Source organism: Pezoporus wallicus, unplaced genomic scaffold (assembly GCF_028554395.1).
Source record: "Pezoporus wallicus isolate ANWC-B61680 ecotype Strahan unplaced genomic scaffold, APGP_CSIRO_Pwel_v1 contig_818, whole genome shotgun sequence".
In the NCBI taxonomy this organism is placed as follows: domain Eukaryota; kingdom Metazoa; phylum Chordata; class Aves; order Psittaciformes; family Psittacidae; genus Pezoporus; species Pezoporus wallicus.
Genome location: NW_026636248.1, coordinates 1,580,844 through 1,599,847, shown reverse-complemented (window position 1 = coordinate 1,599,847; position 19,004 = coordinate 1,580,844). Strand labels below are relative to the sequence as shown.

General features: G+C 38.5%; 1 protein-coding gene across 1 annotated transcript; it reads right to left on the bottom strand.

The window, feature by feature from the left end:
* Positions 1-381: 381 nt before the first annotated feature.
* BLOC1S5 (biogenesis of lysosomal organelles complex 1 subunit 5) lies at positions 382-17,679 on the bottom strand. Its single transcript, XM_057399276.1, has 5 exons — positions 17,568-17,679; positions 15,574-15,656; positions 13,152-13,281; positions 8,950-9,008; positions 382-2,797 (listed from the first exon to the last, which is right to left on the bottom strand). Exons 1-5 carry the CDS (start codon positions 17,659-17,661, stop codon positions 2,618-2,620), a joined length of 546 nt encoding a protein of 181 aa, XP_057255259.1. The 5' UTR covers positions 17,662-17,679; the 3' UTR covers positions 382-2,617.
* Positions 17,680-19,004: the final 1,325 nt, after the last annotated feature.

The window sequence follows — 19,004 nt, the reverse complement described above, 5'->3', positions numbered from 1 at the left end:
ACTTTTCTAGCTCCTACTGGAATCCAATGCAAACTTCTATAGCTTTTAACAGGGATTAAATAAACTCTCAAGACTTTTAAAACTATGAAATTCAGTCATGCAAATATCGCAAGGTAAAACATGTTCTTCATGCACCAATGACATAAACCCAACTTTTAAATTAATTTTTATATTTCTCCTGTACAGCAGAGACTAGCGAATAATAAGAATTTGAATCTCACAAAAAGAGTCCCACTGTGGAACTATTGTGTTCACACAGACCCTAGTCCCACCTTGCTAAAAAACTACTGAAGATGGATCGTTTTTATCCATTAGATATGTTCAGTTTTGACACATCAGTGTTGTTTCTTTGGGGAAGGGGGGTGGGTGGGTGTAGGGGAGTTTAAGCATTTGGACAGAAAAAATAGGTTTTCCTCTAAATGTTGGCAAGTTGCTTCAAAGACAATGAAGCATTTCCAAGTACCTTAAAACCTCCAACATATCATATAAAAAAAGGTGAAAGTTTCTGAAAAAAGAATTTCAGCAACACAGTTTTCAGGCAGTCCCCACAATGAATAAGAGTGGGCCAACAGGCAGATACAGACTATGAAAAAAGTGTTTTCAAATAATCTTCAAAATAAAAATACCTGCATCGTTATAAAAGATGAACACATTTTTTAGTGCTGGTATTTAGAAGCTTTCCAAAGAATCAGGAGCATGTATCCCAGAAAATTTTGGAAATACCAGTTTATTTTCCAGTGAATATTCAACTTGCAACACTTGTAATCATTGCTTAAGAGCCCTAAAATTGGCAAAATACTAAAATCTACAGCTCCAGTGTACAGTTAATTAGATATCGAAATCTTAATAAAAATTATCAGTGCAAAAGTAAAAATTAATTCAGTATGCAATGAAAAGCATTTTGTTGTAAAGATATGTGGGCTTTCAGCACATATACATCAAATAATCTTCCAAGAGAGAAGCAGTTTTCAGTCTGTGCTCAAAACAATCAAAACTATTCCACACTCAATTCTGAAGACAGGCAAGAACTAACTTTTTAAAGTCTGAGCTTTGTTACAACATTCATCATGGGTACATAAGCTGAAAAATATTACAGAGGTCACCTTCTATTCAAATAGGGTTTTTCTAAAAGAGGCTTTCCTATTTTTCATGTGTGGGATACTTTTGAGACATCTACGTTTTTTCCATCCACAACAGAGAATTAACAACATTCCAACATGCCCCAGCGTCGGCAAGTCCTCTTTCCAGTCCAGATACACGATGATGATTGATGAAGCTGTTGGGCCTACAGTAGCAGGCAGAGCAGCTTGGCAGGAATTCAGTGTTATTGAAAGAAATCTCAAATACTTATTCCATCTCCTCTACTAACTTTAATCACACTATCAACAGGCTGCCAGGAACGGAGCCTTGACACGAAGCCATAAACTTACACAAGCAACCATTGTTGGCATATTACTGTTGCAATACAGGTAAAGGGTAAATTCTGTTTATTTTTACCTGTTTCCATTCTATATTGGACACCAGCTAAATTATGGAAAGATATTTCCTGTACTAACGGTTAGCTTGCAGCGTATTTCATTAAGGGACTATGTCTCATTTTGCTTGGTTAATGAACTGATTAAGTTAACTTTTTCAGTTACATTGCTGTTAACTGCAAGTTGCAAATAAAAGGAAGCAAAAGGAGTTTCACACACACTGTAAGAGTAACAGTTAGTAAGAAAGCAGATCAGTATTACAGGTATTTTACTAATCTGCTCATTTGTTATACTGATAAAGCAACGAAAATCTTTCCTCAATTGCTTTATAAAGTTCTGACAAGCTTATCCTTAGTAAACCAATAACACGTCAAATATTTAAGGTAAATACTGTACTAGCTACAAAGCTAATACAAAGACCAATATGTTTCTCTTGATTACTTTTGAGTTTGTTTTGGCTTTGCTTAGAACAGTAAAGCTTAGAAAGAGAGGACTGAGACATTTACAGGGAGAGAAAAGAAACTGTTGTCCAAGCTCACTTAGTCATTTTTATGTTAGCAAAAACCCACTGAAATCTCTACTTCATAATACTGAACATACAACCCAAAAGCTGGAATTAGAACTGGATTTAAAACTCTGTTGAGAGTTGCTAAAGCTTCAGAATAAAACATTCTGTAAAAGAGGTTGGTTTTCCTGAAATCTATGAAAGGGCTTTATGGTTTTCCCAATGAATTCTCAGCTAACTATGGCTGGAACCTATTACATCTACTTTTTCGGAAAGAGCTGAGGCTGCACACTGGGCTACTTAATGTTACATTAGTCTCTCTCTTCCCAAATGATACGATGGTCTCTGCAGATGGGAGAGAATTCCAGTTTGCAATTCCCTGAGCCGATGCAGTCACGCAATGTAATTTCCAGTTCCACCTTCCAAAAAACGAAGAAATACTGGCATTCCACCTGCCCTGAACAAAACAAGCATAGATAGGCACTTAAGTTGAAAGTATGCAAAGCTTTTCTTCCCATACCAAACCTGTAGAGGAAGGTCTTTTTCTTCTGTGTTTCAGCTTTCCAAAAGAATCACAATCTAAGTCAGAAGCAACTGAGTGTTGGCACAAACCCAGCGTTATTAAAAAAGAAAGGTCTTAAAAATGAGCGTATTTGGCCAGTTCCTTCTCCATATCAGAATACTGCTCTTTGAGGCGCTCCATAGCTTTTCTGTGCTCTTCATCCACCTCTGCTCTTTTGTTTTGTTGTTCTTCCATGAATTCCTCCCAGTGGGCTATGTGCTTTTCTTCACGAGCCATCAGCTTGTCCGCCTGAAGCTGAGAGAAGGAAAATGTGGAGTTTTAACAATCATTTCCATATTGAAACAGAGGGTTTGATGAGAGCTACATAATGTTCAAGTGCCAGAGAAACTGGACTTTACTTCAGCAGAGGAAAGTGAAACTAGCAAAAAAACAGATGAAAGGGTAAAACTAAACAGAAAACATTTATTTTTATAAAGTATAGTCCACCGAAAACAAACAGTAAAATGTCTCTGATAATATTAACATGACAGCATTCACGACGATAGCTTTTCTATACTATACTGGTGAAAAATAAAAAAAAAGCATGGAAAGACTTTAAAATTATTAGCTTGCCTAGCTCATTTCTGTTGGTTTCTAAAGGTCGTACTTTGCATTATTTGTTCTTCTGATTACTTATGATGTTATAAATACTGTACGCAGCTGATATAAATCCATATTATCTCATTAAGATTTGTTTTTAAATTCCGATTTTGGAAACAGTGTTTAGTGGTTTTAGCCCCTTGGTTATGTGGAAAAAAAAAAACCCAAATCAACAACCAAACAGCAAACAGACACTGCTCTCCCCCCCCGCCCTTTTTTTCTTGCGTTCACACAGAAAGAAGCTGTCTTCTGACAAAGACAGACTTAGGGATGTCCACTGTTCTGAAAGTAACCAATCCAGATATAATTAAAAAAGAACTAAAAAACCCCAACAAAGCACATCTAATTTTTAATAAGTGGTCTTGAAGATTTCACAGCAAGTATGAGCAGGCCTATGTTGTATATATACTACTGACTAAAAATATGCTGGACACATTATTGTGTCCAAGTTATGAGGAAAACACTAGGCCCACTATATTTTATATTTGTGAGTGCTAGACAAAATTTTATAAAGTTATGTATGTCTATTATTTAGGTACATATACATTACCAGAGATTAAAGGACACACTTGAACATTCAAGACAACATTTGAGATTTTATGTCAAATATGCATAAATAAAATGCTTATCTGCTTCACAACAAATTGCTATGGTTAACAACACTCCTACAAATGATGTCAGCCAATCCTTCAACATACCGTTCCTCTTTTCTTGACATTTGCTACTTTCCCCTTGAATATACGACTGGTTGAAACAAAATTATCTTCTACATTCTTGAATACATTTTTAAAGGAAGAAACAAACTACATTTCTATTTTACCACATAATAAAATAGTTCAGCATAGGCATCAGATACTAGTCTTGATGAAAAGCCCCTAATACAAAAAGGAAAGAATGAAATGGAATATAACCACATAGATATTAAGTGTTTTGAAACTGGCAGTTAGTGTTTCTGCTTTAGCCAGCTAGCCCTCACTGTGATTAATGTCTTCCTTTATAAATAAGTTATTTTTTCCCCTCGTGTTTTCATACTGCTTGGCTTCTGGTACGTCTGATTCCTTTCATTCTCTTATCTTGGGGGAAAAGAAAAAAAAAACAACAGCTATTTAGGAACAGAGCTCATACACACATTCAATATGCATGTCAAAATGAGATGTACTTCTGTACTATACGATTCCTTGCATACAGTATTAACAGTCTCTCCTCCTTATATTATAAATGCTGATGTCACAATAAATGTAGGCAGTTGTTCTTACATTTGCTCCATCTTCCAGCAAAAAAGATTAGTCTTTCTCCCCCCCACCTTTTTTCTCCTTTTTGATATATCAACAATGACTACTTTCTATGTACAGTACTTCTGTGTGGGAATAAAAACTATCATACAGCTTTTACAGACATCTGGAATTTTTGTCAACACAATGAGAACCCACTTATGCATTCTTCAATACTCTCTATGTATTTTTCTTCAAAATCACACACCGTGTGTGAAATTCACCATTTTTGCAATGCAGCATTTCATACACATAGTAGCAATATTATGCAGAGATCCATTTTGTTTGCAACAGATGCAATATTTGCTACTAATAAAATACATCAGTGGATACTAACAGTTTAACTTGTACACTACTTCACACTCAACACATTTTGAAACTGTCAGGCATCACACATTTTTTGACGGGATTACAGAGCACCTACCCGAACCACACTTTGGCTAGACTAACCCATGCTCCTCAGAACATGAACAGTTTGCAAGGAATATAAAATTTATGTTGCTACTTTCTACTTTCATTTTCTACTACACTATAATCTAACCAAGGATATAAAGTGATTTACCTGTTAAAATAACCTAAGACACTGCTAGAACATGAGATAGCAAAGTTCAGTTTATCAAAAATCTGTGGTCTAATTCCTTTCCCTGCTCAATCAGTCTTTAGCTTGCTCTAGCACAAGAGAACTGACATTGTGAAATAAAGGGGTATTAATGGCCAGACTATGTACATTGCCTAATCTATGCTTACATAAAAATTTAAACAGTTGAGTACTGAGAAGCAATTGTTGCAAGTGCTTGTTCTCTTAAGTACATAAATGCAAGCACCTTTCTATTGAAACAGTAATTATTTTTTTTTTTGTGTTGGAAATAAAAAAACTCCATAATTGCAATTTACACCTTTAACAAAGCAAAAAGTGGCACCATCTCTGGAGCTAAGGTACTAAAAGGCTTCCCTCATCTCAGCTTTCTCCACTATCTTGTAACAGCTTTAAGATAATACTTTTTACTGTGATGAAGAAGGAAATAAAGCTTGCATGTCTGAAAATGCAAATACGGTTGCATTAGAAAGCAACCCCTTTTTCCTCCTTAAAAAAAAAATATATAAATGAAAAAGTAGTAATTCAGTGTTAATTTTCATTATTTTTAAACTTTCCAGAGTAAGGCTTAATTTTAATAATTCCTACCTTTGTCATTTCAAATGACTGCTAAAACAAACAAATCTGTAAAATAACTATAGTATAAACTCACAAGTAAAAAACCTACACAAACAAGCTGTTTTCATATTTAGTTGTATAAATATACCAGTGCATGATAACAAGACAAAAGACAATATAAAGATACCATATTCAGGCTTCAGAACAACACATTTTGTTCTTGGGTAAATCCTCGTGTCTTTTGTAACATGGAAAAATCGCCATATGAACTAAAGTATCCAGACAGACTTTCCTGAGCCAAGAAGAAGCCTTACGCAACTCACAAAATTGTATGGTATTAGTACAATATTAAGCTAGGAGCCGAAAAAATTGTTAGCTATATATTGCAATGTTTTAAGCATTAGACTGTCCAACGTTTCCTGCCATGCTGTAAATTTCTATGTGAACCGAAAAACTGTTCAACTGTCAGAAACAGTACATTATGGTTTAGGCTTTTACTATCTGTGTTAGTGACCGGCACTTGCTACCCCTCTACTGCATAGAAAAAAACCCCACATCTTTACCCCACCTGCAAAGAATTACAAGGTAGTACAAATGGTCTTTCTCCATAGCTGTTAATTTGTCAACATCTGGATAGATGGTTTTTGCTTATTTAATCACAGAATCATCTCCTCAGCTCTGAACACTCTTAGAACTCCAGCTCTATCCTCCTATTAAGTTTCCAGCTCCAGACCAATACACCAATACAGCTTTTATCCTGTCTTTGGTGGTTATTCATTCTTTCTGCAATTCCTCTTCTCTGAACAGTGTTTCAGCTGTACTACTGGAAGTTCCTTCAGTCACCCAGCAGAACATAAGCCATAGCAAGCTGTTAAATTTCACTTTTCACACATAAGCTGAATATTTGGCCCAATTTCTGTCTTTCAGTATAACTTCGTAAATACAAGGGTTTGGGAAACTCAAGCTGAGCTTATTATCTGTTGTACGTTTATAACAATGCCGACTACTTTTATGAGTAATTTCTTTAATATTTAGACATCACAAAATTTGTAAGATTTTCAGCTTTCATGTTCATATAAAAAGTTGACAATAGTTCCGAGTTAAAGTTCCATTATCTGGTTTAGATAAAAGCCAAAGCTTATCTAAATCACAAACGTCGTTGCTGCCTTACTGATTCCTGTTCTGGGAATTCCTTTTGGTGTGTTAGCAAATTTACATATTTTGGCAGTGACATCTTTCATATTCCTTTTATATCAACAACTCAGTTCAGACATTCGTTATTTGGAAAAAATCTAATCTGATTATGAAACCATATTTCACTCAGTAGCGCATACTGCTTGAACCTGAAAGACAGTTAAGCCTTCTTGTATATAGTTCTGACTCATCTGACTTAGTTGTATTTATTTCTATCCTTGTTTTACTCTCATTGGTTATGCAAAAAATTAACATTTTTAAAAACATGGATTTTTTTTTCAGGAAACTCTGATTTTAGTATTAGTTGGGCTATTTTTGCTAGCATTAAGAAACACAAACAAGACCAAAACCACATTTGTAAAACCCCAAACCAAAACCACCACCATCTGTGCAAGACACAGACTTTGAGAACTGTCACCATACTAGTTCATACTACAACCAATAAAGAAGACTATTATGGGAAGTGGTAGATAGCTTCCAGTATAAGCCTATACACTTCTAAATAAAATATTAACAATAATAATAAAAAAAGAATATAGTACACAAAACCAGGTTGAACTACTAACTGAATATTACTGATCTGGATGGGAAGATGACTCAATGAGACAGGGATTCTATGAATGCTTCATTCAATGACACCCCTGTAATCAGACATCACTTTATACCTTAAGTGATAATGTGGTAGGGACAACATAATTTCCCTTTTTTTACTTGTTGATATCAATAGCTAAAAGGAAGTGTAAGAAAAAAAAAAGATACTTAGTAAAGAAAATTATCTTAAAATTCATTCCATTCAGCAGACATTGAACTAATTTCACTGAGGGCTGCTAACAGTAATCACTTGACACTAAATCCCACCAAAACTGCACTATATTTTCAGAACACATGATTTCAGGAAGGAAAGTAAGGAAAAAGTATTTTAAAAGTAAGGAAGAATTATTTCTCCTCAAATAGCACTATAATGACAGCTCCCATCCATAATTTTTAAGAAAATTACCTACCTGACACTACTCACATTAGGAAACTTTCAAGCCAAAAAGTCTTATTACACAAGCTGAAGGAAACAATATTAATCCTGAAAAGCTATTAGTATTCCTCCACTGCATACAAAAAGCCCCAAACCAAACCAAACCAAACAACCAAAACAAAAAAGAGTGAAAACATACAGCTAATATTTTTAAAAGTAATAGTTACCATTCTTATTGAGTGTTCATTCTATAAGTTATAATATTTCATTAAACTTTTACTTCAAACAGTAGCAGAACTGTAAAGAGTTTCCTATTTAACCTCCCTACCAGTATCTTTGCTAGTGTTAAACACAAGCAAACTTTGTCAGGGTTCAGTGGCATGCTATTCGCACAGTATGAGTATTCAAACTGCAACTGGACTGCCCATCTTCATCAATTACAAAAAGGAAAGAAAAACACAACTATCAGCTTACATAAATCAATACTCAGCCTGTTTTGCATGATGGCCACAGAAATGTCTTCAGTTTTTCTGAACTAAACGATTATAAATAACATTTTGCAAGTAAAAAGATAACATAGGAACACAATCATGAAGGAGTAATGGGAAAACATGTAACTAATTTCTTGTATAATTTTCCAAATTTTAGATTCAGAGCACATGTATTTCAAATGCGCAAAGTGTAGCCAACTGAAAAGATTCCAATGATTCGCATGTTCCTATAATATAGCCCTTCATTAAACAACCCATCCACAAGTGAAAAACACACTTCCTTTTCAACAAGCAACATATATAATATGGTCAATGTTCTCAGCTAACTAGGAAAGATTTACATTTCCATTCTGGTAGGTTAGTAGGTGTTTTTTGTTCCACAGAAAATATTTTTTTTTTATATTTAAGCTTTCCTTGTATGTGACAAATATTATAGTCTGAGCTAGGAGGGAAAATAAAGCAAAGGAGATATATATATATAAATTGTTTCCATACATCAGGAGATTGTAGGAAGAGCTAGTGATCCATTAACTCTGCAGTTGAGAACTTACATGTCCCTGCAGTATGTGTTTTATGAGTGAGAAAACCCTCCAAAATAAGTTTTACTGCAAGTACATAAAGTATAGAAAAATACGCTTTTAGGTTTTGCTATACTGAAGGGAGATACTGCTGTAGAAGCATAAGACTCTTACTTAGATCACATTATAAAAATCTACCCAACCATCCTTTACCTTCCTCTCTTCATGCTCCTTCTGTTGGAGTTTATGGATCATACCATTGGCAGCTTGCACTGAAATAACAAATTGCAGTAGATCAGTCTGCTGTTCTAAATAAAAAAAAAAAAACAACAAAAACTCGCTTGAAAGGGATTTAAAAGACATGAGGCCACTGCAGGTCAAAGATCATATTGCACTGTGCCACTTAACGGCACAAGAAAGATTTGTCAGTACTTGCGAAAATTACACTGGTAACTGTACATAGGCTTATTCGAGTTCAACCCTTGTGCATTCTAGAAGCCAAAAAGAGAAAGGCAGCTAGGTCCTCTTGTGCCCAGATGCCTTAGTATTGCTGATGAGCTAGAGTGCACTACTCAGCACCTCAGAAGACATAAAAAACATCTCAAGTCAGTAAGTAGAAACAGCTGAGCAAGCTCCATGTTTTAGTTGGGTTTTGTTTCTTATTTTTTCCCATCAAATGCAAAAAGTGATTTAGTATAAATGATCTACATGGAGAATATCTTTATGCTGGAGTCAGCATCTTCCCTAATGAGACTAAGCCTAGGAATGGAAACAGGAGCAGTGTTCCTAGGGCGTTTTTTTTTCCCTAACTTACTTAATGCCTAATTAATGCAGAATCAAATAAACTAATTACAACAAAGCAAAATCTTCCCACTTCTCCCACTAACACATCTTGGTATCAAGAAATACTTTACTTATCAGCATCTTAAAGCTGGTGACTTCTCACACCAGGAGGCAGGCTCCTGGCTCCTGAGGACTTCCAGTTACAGAACAGGCTCACTGCCTTTCTAGCTGATGAGGAGCTGGGAGCACCAGGAACTGGAGCATCTGGTGGCTCAGCCTGGAGAAGACAAGTAATAGTTGTAGCAGACTCCCTACTGCAGGGGACAGAGGCTTCCCACCTATCAATATGTTTTGGCATCAAGAGGTTTGCTGCTTGCCAGGAGCTCGCAATCAAGATGCTGTAGACAGGCTACTGAGGCTCAGACTATTACCACTGCTGCTCTTCCTTGTAGATTACTGCAGAGGTGACCTGAGAAATACCAGAAATGACCACAGGGATCTGGGACAGTCAAGGCATGAGGATCTGGGTAATGTTCTCCTCAAGTTTACTGGTGAGGGGGACTTGATGGACTTTTGGGGTTAAAAATTGGTTGCACAGTTGGTGTTGGCAGCAGGGTTTCAGTTTCTACATCCATGAGATTCATTCTGAGCATCAACAGCTATTTGGAATCTACATGACTAAAGAGGGCAAAAGTACCTTTGCCAAGAGGCTGACCAACCAGGTAGGGACAGCTTTACACTATAAAATGACAGGTGAAGGAGTGATTCCTCAAAAACAGAAAAAATAAAACCAAAACCAAAAGTAAAGCTGTGGATAAGGTAGACAAATTGAGGGTCTGGGATGATGGTAACAGAAAGGACATAGCACCCTTTTCAAGGATCACTTCCTCCAAGCTCAAAAAAAGACTCATCCCAACAATCAGGAAATCGAGCAAAGACAGCAGGAGGATGTATGCATGGAACCATTCTTGTATGAACAAGGAGCTCGTAACTGAATTCAGACTGAAAAAGCAAGCATATACGAGGTGCAAGCAGGGGCAGGTGACCCAGGAGGAGCATGAAGTTTCTGTATGATCTGCAAAGATAGGACAGGAAAGTCAAAGCTGATCCAGAGCTGAATCTGGCAATGGATGCAAAAGGCAACATGAAAGGATTCTAAAATCAGCAAAAGGAAAACTAGGGAAACTGCAGGGAACTGGGCATGGAATCTGCTGAATTACTCAGGGGAGCTGGTGACAAAGAACATGGAAAAGGGCAAGGTACTCAAAGCATTCTTTCCCTTAGTCTTTAAGATAAAGACCAGCCTTCATGAATCCCAGGCCCCTGAGACCAGAGGGGAAGTCTGGAGCAAAGAAGACTTACTGTTGGTGGAGGAGGAGCAGGTTAGGGAGCATTTAAATAAACTGGAAATATGTCCCCAGGGTCTGAGGGACAACACAGCTTGTGTCCACGAGTTTTGAGGGAGCTGACAGTATTGTGAGGGCACTCTCTCTCTTTGAAAGGTCACTGCATCTGGGAGAGGTTCCTGAAGACTTGATCCTTCAAGGAACTTGAATCAACAAGGACAAGATGGAAGATCAGAGAACACTGACCAGTCAGCCTCACCTCAATCTCATGAAAGGTGATACAGAAAAATCCTCCTGGAGGCATTTCCAAACACATGAGAACAAGAAGGTGAACAAGTAGTCAGCATGGATTTAGAAATGGGAATTCATCCTTGAACAGCCTGATAGCCTTTTATAATGCAGCAGTTAGTTTGGTGGATGGGGGGAAAGCAGCTGATGTTGTTTACTTCAGCTTCAGTAAGGCTTTTGACTGTCTCCCACAACATCGTCACTGACAAGTTAAAGTACAGGTGAGAAAGTGGACAGCGAGGTAGAATGGAAACTGGCTGCTAGACTCTGTGATCGGCAGCACAATGTCAAGTTGGAGGCAAGTCACCAGCTGTTTACCTCAGAGATCAGCACTGTGGCCAACAGTTTAATGTCTTCACCAGTGACCAAGATGCTGGAGCAGAGTGCACCCTTAGCAAATCTGCAGACAACAGAAAACCAGGAATGGCTGAAAGACTGTATGGTTGTGCTGCCATTCAGAGAACAACTGGACAATTGGGCTGAGAGGAATCTTACGAAGTTCAACACACGGAAACGACAAGTCCTGTATCCAGGGAGAAATAATCCCAAGCAGGAGGACCAGCAACACAGGCCACGTCTGTGGTACTTTGCCCAGTAAATAAAAAGAGATGGAGTTACTGGAGCAAGTCCAGCATATGGCAACAAAGACAATTAAGGCACCAGAGCATCTCTCACATGGGGAGAGGCTGAGAGAGCTGGGACTGTTCAGAGTGGAGAAAAGGTGGCCTGGGGGGAACTCATCAGTGTCAATAAATATCTGATTGAAGGGAATGAAGATGAAGGAGCCATACTCTTCACTAGAGTGCTCACTGCCAGGACAAGAGACGCTGGGCTCAAACTGAGACACATGAGATTACATCTATACAGAAGAAAACACTTTTTTCTGAGGGTGGTCGAACACTGGCACAGGTCACCCAGAGTGCCCATCTGTACAAATATTCAAACCCCAACTGGACACAGCCCTGGACAACTGGCTTTAGCTGCTCCTGCTTGAGCACGGAGGTTGGACAAAGTGACCTCCAGAGGTCCCTTCCCACCTCAACCTTTCTGTGATTTAGTAATAATAATGTATTGCACAGCTGACCATTAGGAACTCAGGTAGTAATATCAAAGGTTTACTCCATTCATTCCTTATTTGCATGACTAAATTTTAAGTTTCAAATATTTTCCTGCCATTATTTTGTGTGCATAGTATCACCTACCATCTGTTATTCTGCATATGCCAGATGCCATATAAATCAAATATATGAAATTGAATGCTTATACAATATGCTATACATCAAATATAACAAAACCCACACTGGCACTTTTCAACTGCATAAATTTGGCGGCTAAAGCTATACCCCCTTGAAATACCTTTTTCAGAAGCTATCCTCCTGAATGAGTAAAGAAAAAAAAAAGCTACTGAAAAATTATTACAACAAATTTTAAACTTTCTTCTAAAATCTGAGCAATAAGAATTATATTGGATGGTTATAAAGATGAAACTAGGATTAACATATAACAATTATTACTACTACTCTATTTGTGACTAAAGATTATAACAATAGCACATTTCGTAACTATAGAGCAGCAAGTTTTGTTTTAAATCATGGGGGCAGCATTATATTCTCCCACAGAAAGAGACTTGAAAGTCACACCATGTCACACTTGCAACAAACCAGAAAACTGAAATTTTATCCATGGCTTTAGCCAATATGGAAACCCATTGTCCTGTTTCTAAGTGAGTAGCAAAAGACTGAAATGAAATAACTTCTACTTCAATCAACAAAAAGCTTTAACATGACTTTAACAAGAGCTGTGTTGGCTGAACCAACAGATATAAAAAAAAGTCCTCGTTTCCTTTTCAGAATCTCACAGAAATGACAACAAAACACATAAATGGTAGAAAATTTATCTAAGGGTGGTAATTTTTCCACAAATCGTATTTTGGATCCAAACTATTTAAACTGTTCTTCAAAATAATGCAACAACAGAAAGAAGAAGCAACATGCTTACATTTCTTGAATACTTCATTCAAATTGTCACTCATTGCCTGCTCACACTTAGGAAGAATGTGTTCATTTGTGTCAAAGATTGTGTTCTTCAGATTTTCAAGTACTCGTAGTTCTCGGAGGCCACGTTTTTCCTGTCAGAAGAATTAAAAAAAATGAGTGGCTAACAAGGAATTTCCACTTTCCAAAATAAGTTGGTTTCCCAGTTGATAAACTAAAAGCTTTATCTCAAAGACTATACCATTGTCTATTAAAGTGTTACTCAGCTCAACTGATAAGATTAGTTTTATAAAAAAATAAAAATAAAAAGAGAGTAATGCTTCATTCTTCAACTAAAATGTAATAATATGTTGAATGACATTTCTGGCCCTTATGAGATACTAATGGAAACATTTGTGTGGAAAAATGCATTTTTTGGCATAAATCATTTCCAGCATATCAAGAAGAACAGGAAGAAACAGAGCTTGAAAGCACTGCGTTTTTATAACTCATTGTCACAGAGAAATAACACAGCAGTGATTCTCCTTGCTTGATGTCTGACCTTACAGAGTTAGCAGATATCTGACCGTACAGATTTACAAGGTTAAAATAATGTGAGTAAAATTATTTTTACTGAAGTAAAGCAATGATGTCAAGACTAAGACAATAACATAAGACAGCTGACTAAAGAGGCAGCCATTCTTCTGGCTCACTGCTGATCATAATTAGAAGAAGCTGTGCTTGCTTTATTGTTTATATTAAAAAAACCAAACCCACTCTTTTTCTGAAGCCACGGCACTACTCCCACCCTGAATTTCACCTGCATTTTCCACTTAAGACAATGGAAAGGATTCTAAAATCTCCTCCAGGTTATGAGTACAGTTGTACACAAGCATTCCTGTACTGAAAGTTATGAATCATAAAGCAATTTTAGATAATCAAAACATACTGCATCACACAAAGTGAGCAACTGGAACACCACACCAGTTTTAAAACTTCAGAAACACAGGCACAGACAAGTAAAGCAACTTAATTAAACAGGCTCCAGACCTCCTGAATGCAAAGCTACGTACTTTACGCACTAGATACCAATTATTGAAAGAAAAAGCATATGTCCTATCCTACTGCAACCAAAAAATATCTGGTATCTCCAAGTTAGAAACAAGTATAATCTTTCGAAGAAATTTTAAGTTGCAAAAACGTAAATAATCCTCTGCTTTGCCTTCCCCTCCCCGCCTCGCCTGTCCCCTTTGAAGTATACACCAGATATTAAAGAAAATATCTAAGAGAATACGAAACTTGTCTAAGAAATAGAACAAGACTTTGGGTGCAACAAGAGAAATGTATCATAGAATCATAGAATGGCTTGGGTTGGAAGGGATCCTAAAGATCATCTAGTTCAAAGCCTACTTCCATGGGCAGGGACACCTTCCATTAGATCAATTCTAATTTTATAATTGAGTTGAAAATTTTTCTTTCTCTGAAAAGCCATTTAAAGCTGTCTAGTGTATCGCAGAACTTGTTTAAGGCAAGCAAAAAAACCAGCTCATTCCTTCTGGCTCTCAAGCTCATACACCACAGATCTGATGAGACTTTGGTTCACATATGTATTTTGCCAGTATAGAGACAAATTAAACCTGCTTGAAATCCTAGAAATAATCGGGGGGGGGGGGGGGGGGCAGATATTTTATTGTTTCTTTTTCTGTGTTGTTTTTTTTTTTTTAATGATATCTGCAGACTGAAAGTTTGAATTATAACTGTATTTTCAGGACTAATTTTAATCCACATTCTGAAAGAATGAAGATCTACTCAGAAACCACCTTTGGCTGACGGAAGATTCTACTTTTCTACACTTTTACTGCCATCTTGAGGAAACTGTACTACACTTTCCAAGCAAAGTTGCATAAAACACTTTTATACCTTCAGTACTTCAGCCTTATCTGCAGCTAATCAGATTATATTAACTTGATTTTTAACAATTATCTTACTTTGCATAAAGTATTGCTCTTTTCTTCAAGTAATATTACTTTCTCACAGAACAAAAAAATTAAAGTAAAATTAAATTACAACTGTACCAGCTGAATCCAGCTCAGGAACAAACCAGTTTCTTAACGAGATGTAAACCTATACCAGCCAACAATATATTCCTTAAACCAACTAGACGTCTCTAAGATGTTAACACTACGTTCTCCTACATCAGTATTCCTGCCAGTCTTCTGCAAGAAAAATATTTATGTCCCTTTTGAAGCTTAACTTAAATAAAAAGACCTCAATTACTGCCTTGTTTACTAAACATGCAGATATATACTACAGGAGTTTAAGTTATTCTGGGCAGCAAATATACACCAAGTCTTTCTGAAGAATTTACATACACATTATAATATCTAAATCTGTTTAAAGTCTCAGACTCCAAAGACTGCTTCACCAGATATGATAAAAATACTTACTTCAAATTCTTTAATGAAGTAACGTATTTCTCCGTGAATTACTGGTCTGTGATCCAGTAGTCTTGAGTAGATTTCCCCAACATCTAGAAGATAAATGAAAGTCAGATTTTTAGCTTTATTCGCACACTCCAAACTAGGCTACACAGCACACCATACTCCAATGTAAGAAAGACTACTGCTCTCCAAACACATGCAAAATCAAAAGGGCACCAGAACATTATTTGCTGGCTAATCTATCTATTCAGCGAACCAGCAACTTAGATAAAATGCAATGAATTGGTATTCCAGGTGCTGCCTGGAATATGCCTCCAAGATTCACCTTTCTGTGAAGGTGTATGTTCTTCTCTGTCTCTCAGCATGCTCAGTTTCAATCCTCCTCTTCCTCTTTAGTACAGCTTCCAGTGTAGTTTCAACAAGCACTTAAACTGGTACTGCTGTCTTCACAAAGAGCCCTACTTTTTCTGTCCAAGCTGTTGAGTTACCATGTGGAACTCCCTCTCTACTGTATCCACACCTGCCCGTTTCACACCCTGAATCCTGTCCCATTCAAAAAAAGTGTAATCATGCAATTTCCAAATTAAAATATTTAGGTTTATGGACTATGTTATATGACCTTTCTGTTATCTTAACCCAAAGACTTAAATGGATAATTAAAATAAAATCAAACTGTATTTTCTGACAAGATTTTTATTTGAGTGGGAAACACCCTTGTCTTCAGGGATGTTATGAGACAGAAAGGGACTTGAATGGCTTCTAGGTAGGAAATCTGAGGACAGGAGCATTTTCTCTGAGCTGTTACTGGCCACTTTGAAAATCTTTACCCAGAGTACTCTTAGAAGGGTCAAAATAAGCCACATGGAAATAACAATTATTTCATATTTGCGGAACATGACTGCAGTAGATACAGCACAGGTTGAAACACTTCCAAATTCAAATGCTCCTGTGTACAGATGAACTACTCCAGAACACACGTGCCTAGACAAACAAGATAAAAGTAAGAACTTCCCAGGGAACTTAATGCTAGTGGCAAGGACCCAGTGTCAGACTCCACTTTGCAAAGTAAAGCCAGACACCTGTCTTGGATTTGGCTTTACTGTGAGTAAAGCCAAATCCAAGAGACTAAGAAGCCAGTTAAGCCTCCCAGCTGCCCAGCTTCGAATGACAGACCACGCTGAGGGTGGGAAAGCAGCCACTCTTTGGGAAAGCTGGAATGCTGCCTGCCAGAAAACGACCTGGGGTGCTGACTGATGACTGCTGAACATAAGTCAGCTTGTGCCCAGGCAGCCAAGAAGGCCAAAGGCATCCTGGCCTGTATCAGCACCAGTGCGGCCAGAAGGGCCAGGGCACTGATCTCCTCCACTGGTGAGGCTGCATCTCGAATACTGTGTAATACTGTGTTCAGTTCTGGGCCTCTCACAACAAGAAAGACATTGAGATGCTGCAGCAGGTCCAGAAAAGGGTAAAGAAATCTGGTGAAGGGTCTGGAGCAGGTCTTACGAGGAAAGGCCAAGGGAACTGCGGTTACTTAAGAAGGCTCTCTACAACTACCTGAAAGGGAGCAAGGAGGTGGCTGGTCTTTTCTCCCAAGTAACAACTGAGACGACAACGGGTAATGGCTTCAAGCTGCACCAGGGGAGGTTTTGACTGGATATTAATAAAGATTTCTTCACCAAGAGAGTGATCAAGTATTGGAACAGGCTGCCCAGAGAAGTGGTGGAACCACTGTTCCTGGAAGTGCACAAAAACGGTGTAGAAGAGGTCCTCAGTGACAAGGTTTAGTGATGGTCTTCGCAGTGCTAGGGTAACAGTTGGACCTGATGATCGTAAAGGCCTTTTCCAACCTAGCTGATTCTACAGCCGCCCCTCTCAAGAGGCCCCGCTAACGGCCCGCAGCCCCGCAACGGTCCAGGCGCGGTGTTTCCCCCGGCTGCTCTGTATACTGCGGGCTCGGCCACCGTAAGGAGCCACCGAGCTGGGCCGGTCCCGCTCCTTACCTTTGATGATGGGCTGGATCGGGGACCCGGCCGCCAGCGCCTCCCGCTTCCTGCCGCGGGTCCGGCTGGGGGATGCGAGGCCAGCCCCGCTCATGGCCCTCAGCGCCCCAGCTCCGGCCCACGGGCAGCCCGGCCCTGCCCCGCCCGCCGAGCTTCCGCCTCGACCCAGTGCCGCGCGGTGAGGTCATCGCCGCGCGCCGGCCGCAGCGGCAGCGGCCCTTGCTGTTGTAAGCGGGGCGGGCAGGGCGGCTGTCCTGGCCGTCTGCTGTCACCGGGCCACAGCGGGCACCGGCCACATCCAGATCCTCCCGCGGATCCCCCGCTGGCTGCGCTGAGGGGAAAGGTTTCTACACGGAAGGAAGGTGCTGCCGCCGTGGGGGCGATCTGCGCGGCCAGGCCGGCACCGATTGCTCCGTCCCAAGGGGTGCGCCAGGGACGGCTCCAGCGCAGAGCCTCGGGCTCGGCTTCCTCTGAGCACAGCACCATGCGTTCCTAAAACCAAACCAACCAACCAACTAAACCAACCAAAGGACCAAAACGCACACCACAGCCCCCAGCAAAACAAAACACACCTGACCCCGCCCTCCCCCCCCCAAAACCCCTCAAACAAAACAAAGAAAAAACACCCACCAAAAAAAGAAACAACAAAACCACAAAAAAAACAAACAAACAAACAAAAAACCACCAACAAAACCCCCAAAACACCAAACCAGTACTTGCTGTTCGTTTTTTAGGAGACATGCGTTCAGATAAATTAGTTTGCTGATATTTATAACAGTATATATATTTTCAAAGTATATAAAATATTTTCAGTGTATTTAGTATTTTTAAACTGCATAGAATATTTTCAAAATATATTGAAAATATCTTAATATTCTTAACTCTTTTACAAGAACCCTAGCGATTTTATGTAGTTTTTGCTTTTTTGCTGGATGTAAAATAGACTGCCGTGCTTAAGTTTTGTAGCCAACATATCCAACAGTTGTAATTACAGTATAATAAGTTTCTCTTGGGACTTTGTTTTCATGCTTCATAAGCTCAATAACTTTTAGAACAGCTTGACCCTATTTCAGTCATTGCACCTAGCATTTGTTTTCTTTAACACGTTCTTTTTTCTTTGCATTACATACCCCAATGCTCAGTGTCTTTGTATGGTCAATGAAGAAGAAATGGACCACAAATTCTTCTACAGCTGCTGCAGCCTTCAGTGTCGTGACCTGGAATACCTGAAAGGAGCCAGTTTACAATTAGCGTTTTATCAGTAGAAAGCAGTATTATACATTTCTTTATTAGAAATTAGTTATGCCCATTTCCATCTCTGCATAGCTTTTGTAAGTAGGAGTAATTGCCTCCAAAAAAGGACTTTATTATTTTTTTTTATAGTGTGAAACTATTGCACAACAGACACGCAAAAATGTTCCTATTCATAAATTGTTT

Bases quoted from the DNA above. Each gene is read 5' to 3' on its own strand.
- BLOC1S5 (XM_057399276.1), bottom strand. From the start codon at position 17,661: ATGAGCGGGGCTGGCCTCGCATCCCCCAGCCGGACCCGCGGCAGGAAG. The intron at 15,657-17,567 runs GTAAGGAGCGGG...TTTATCTTCTAG, and splicing joins GATCCAGCCCATCATCAAAG to ATGTTGGGGAAATCTACTCA. The intron at 9,009-13,151 runs GTAAGCATGTTG...TTGTTATTTCAG, and splicing joins GAATGAAGTATTCAAGAAAT to TGCAAGCTGCCAATGGTATG.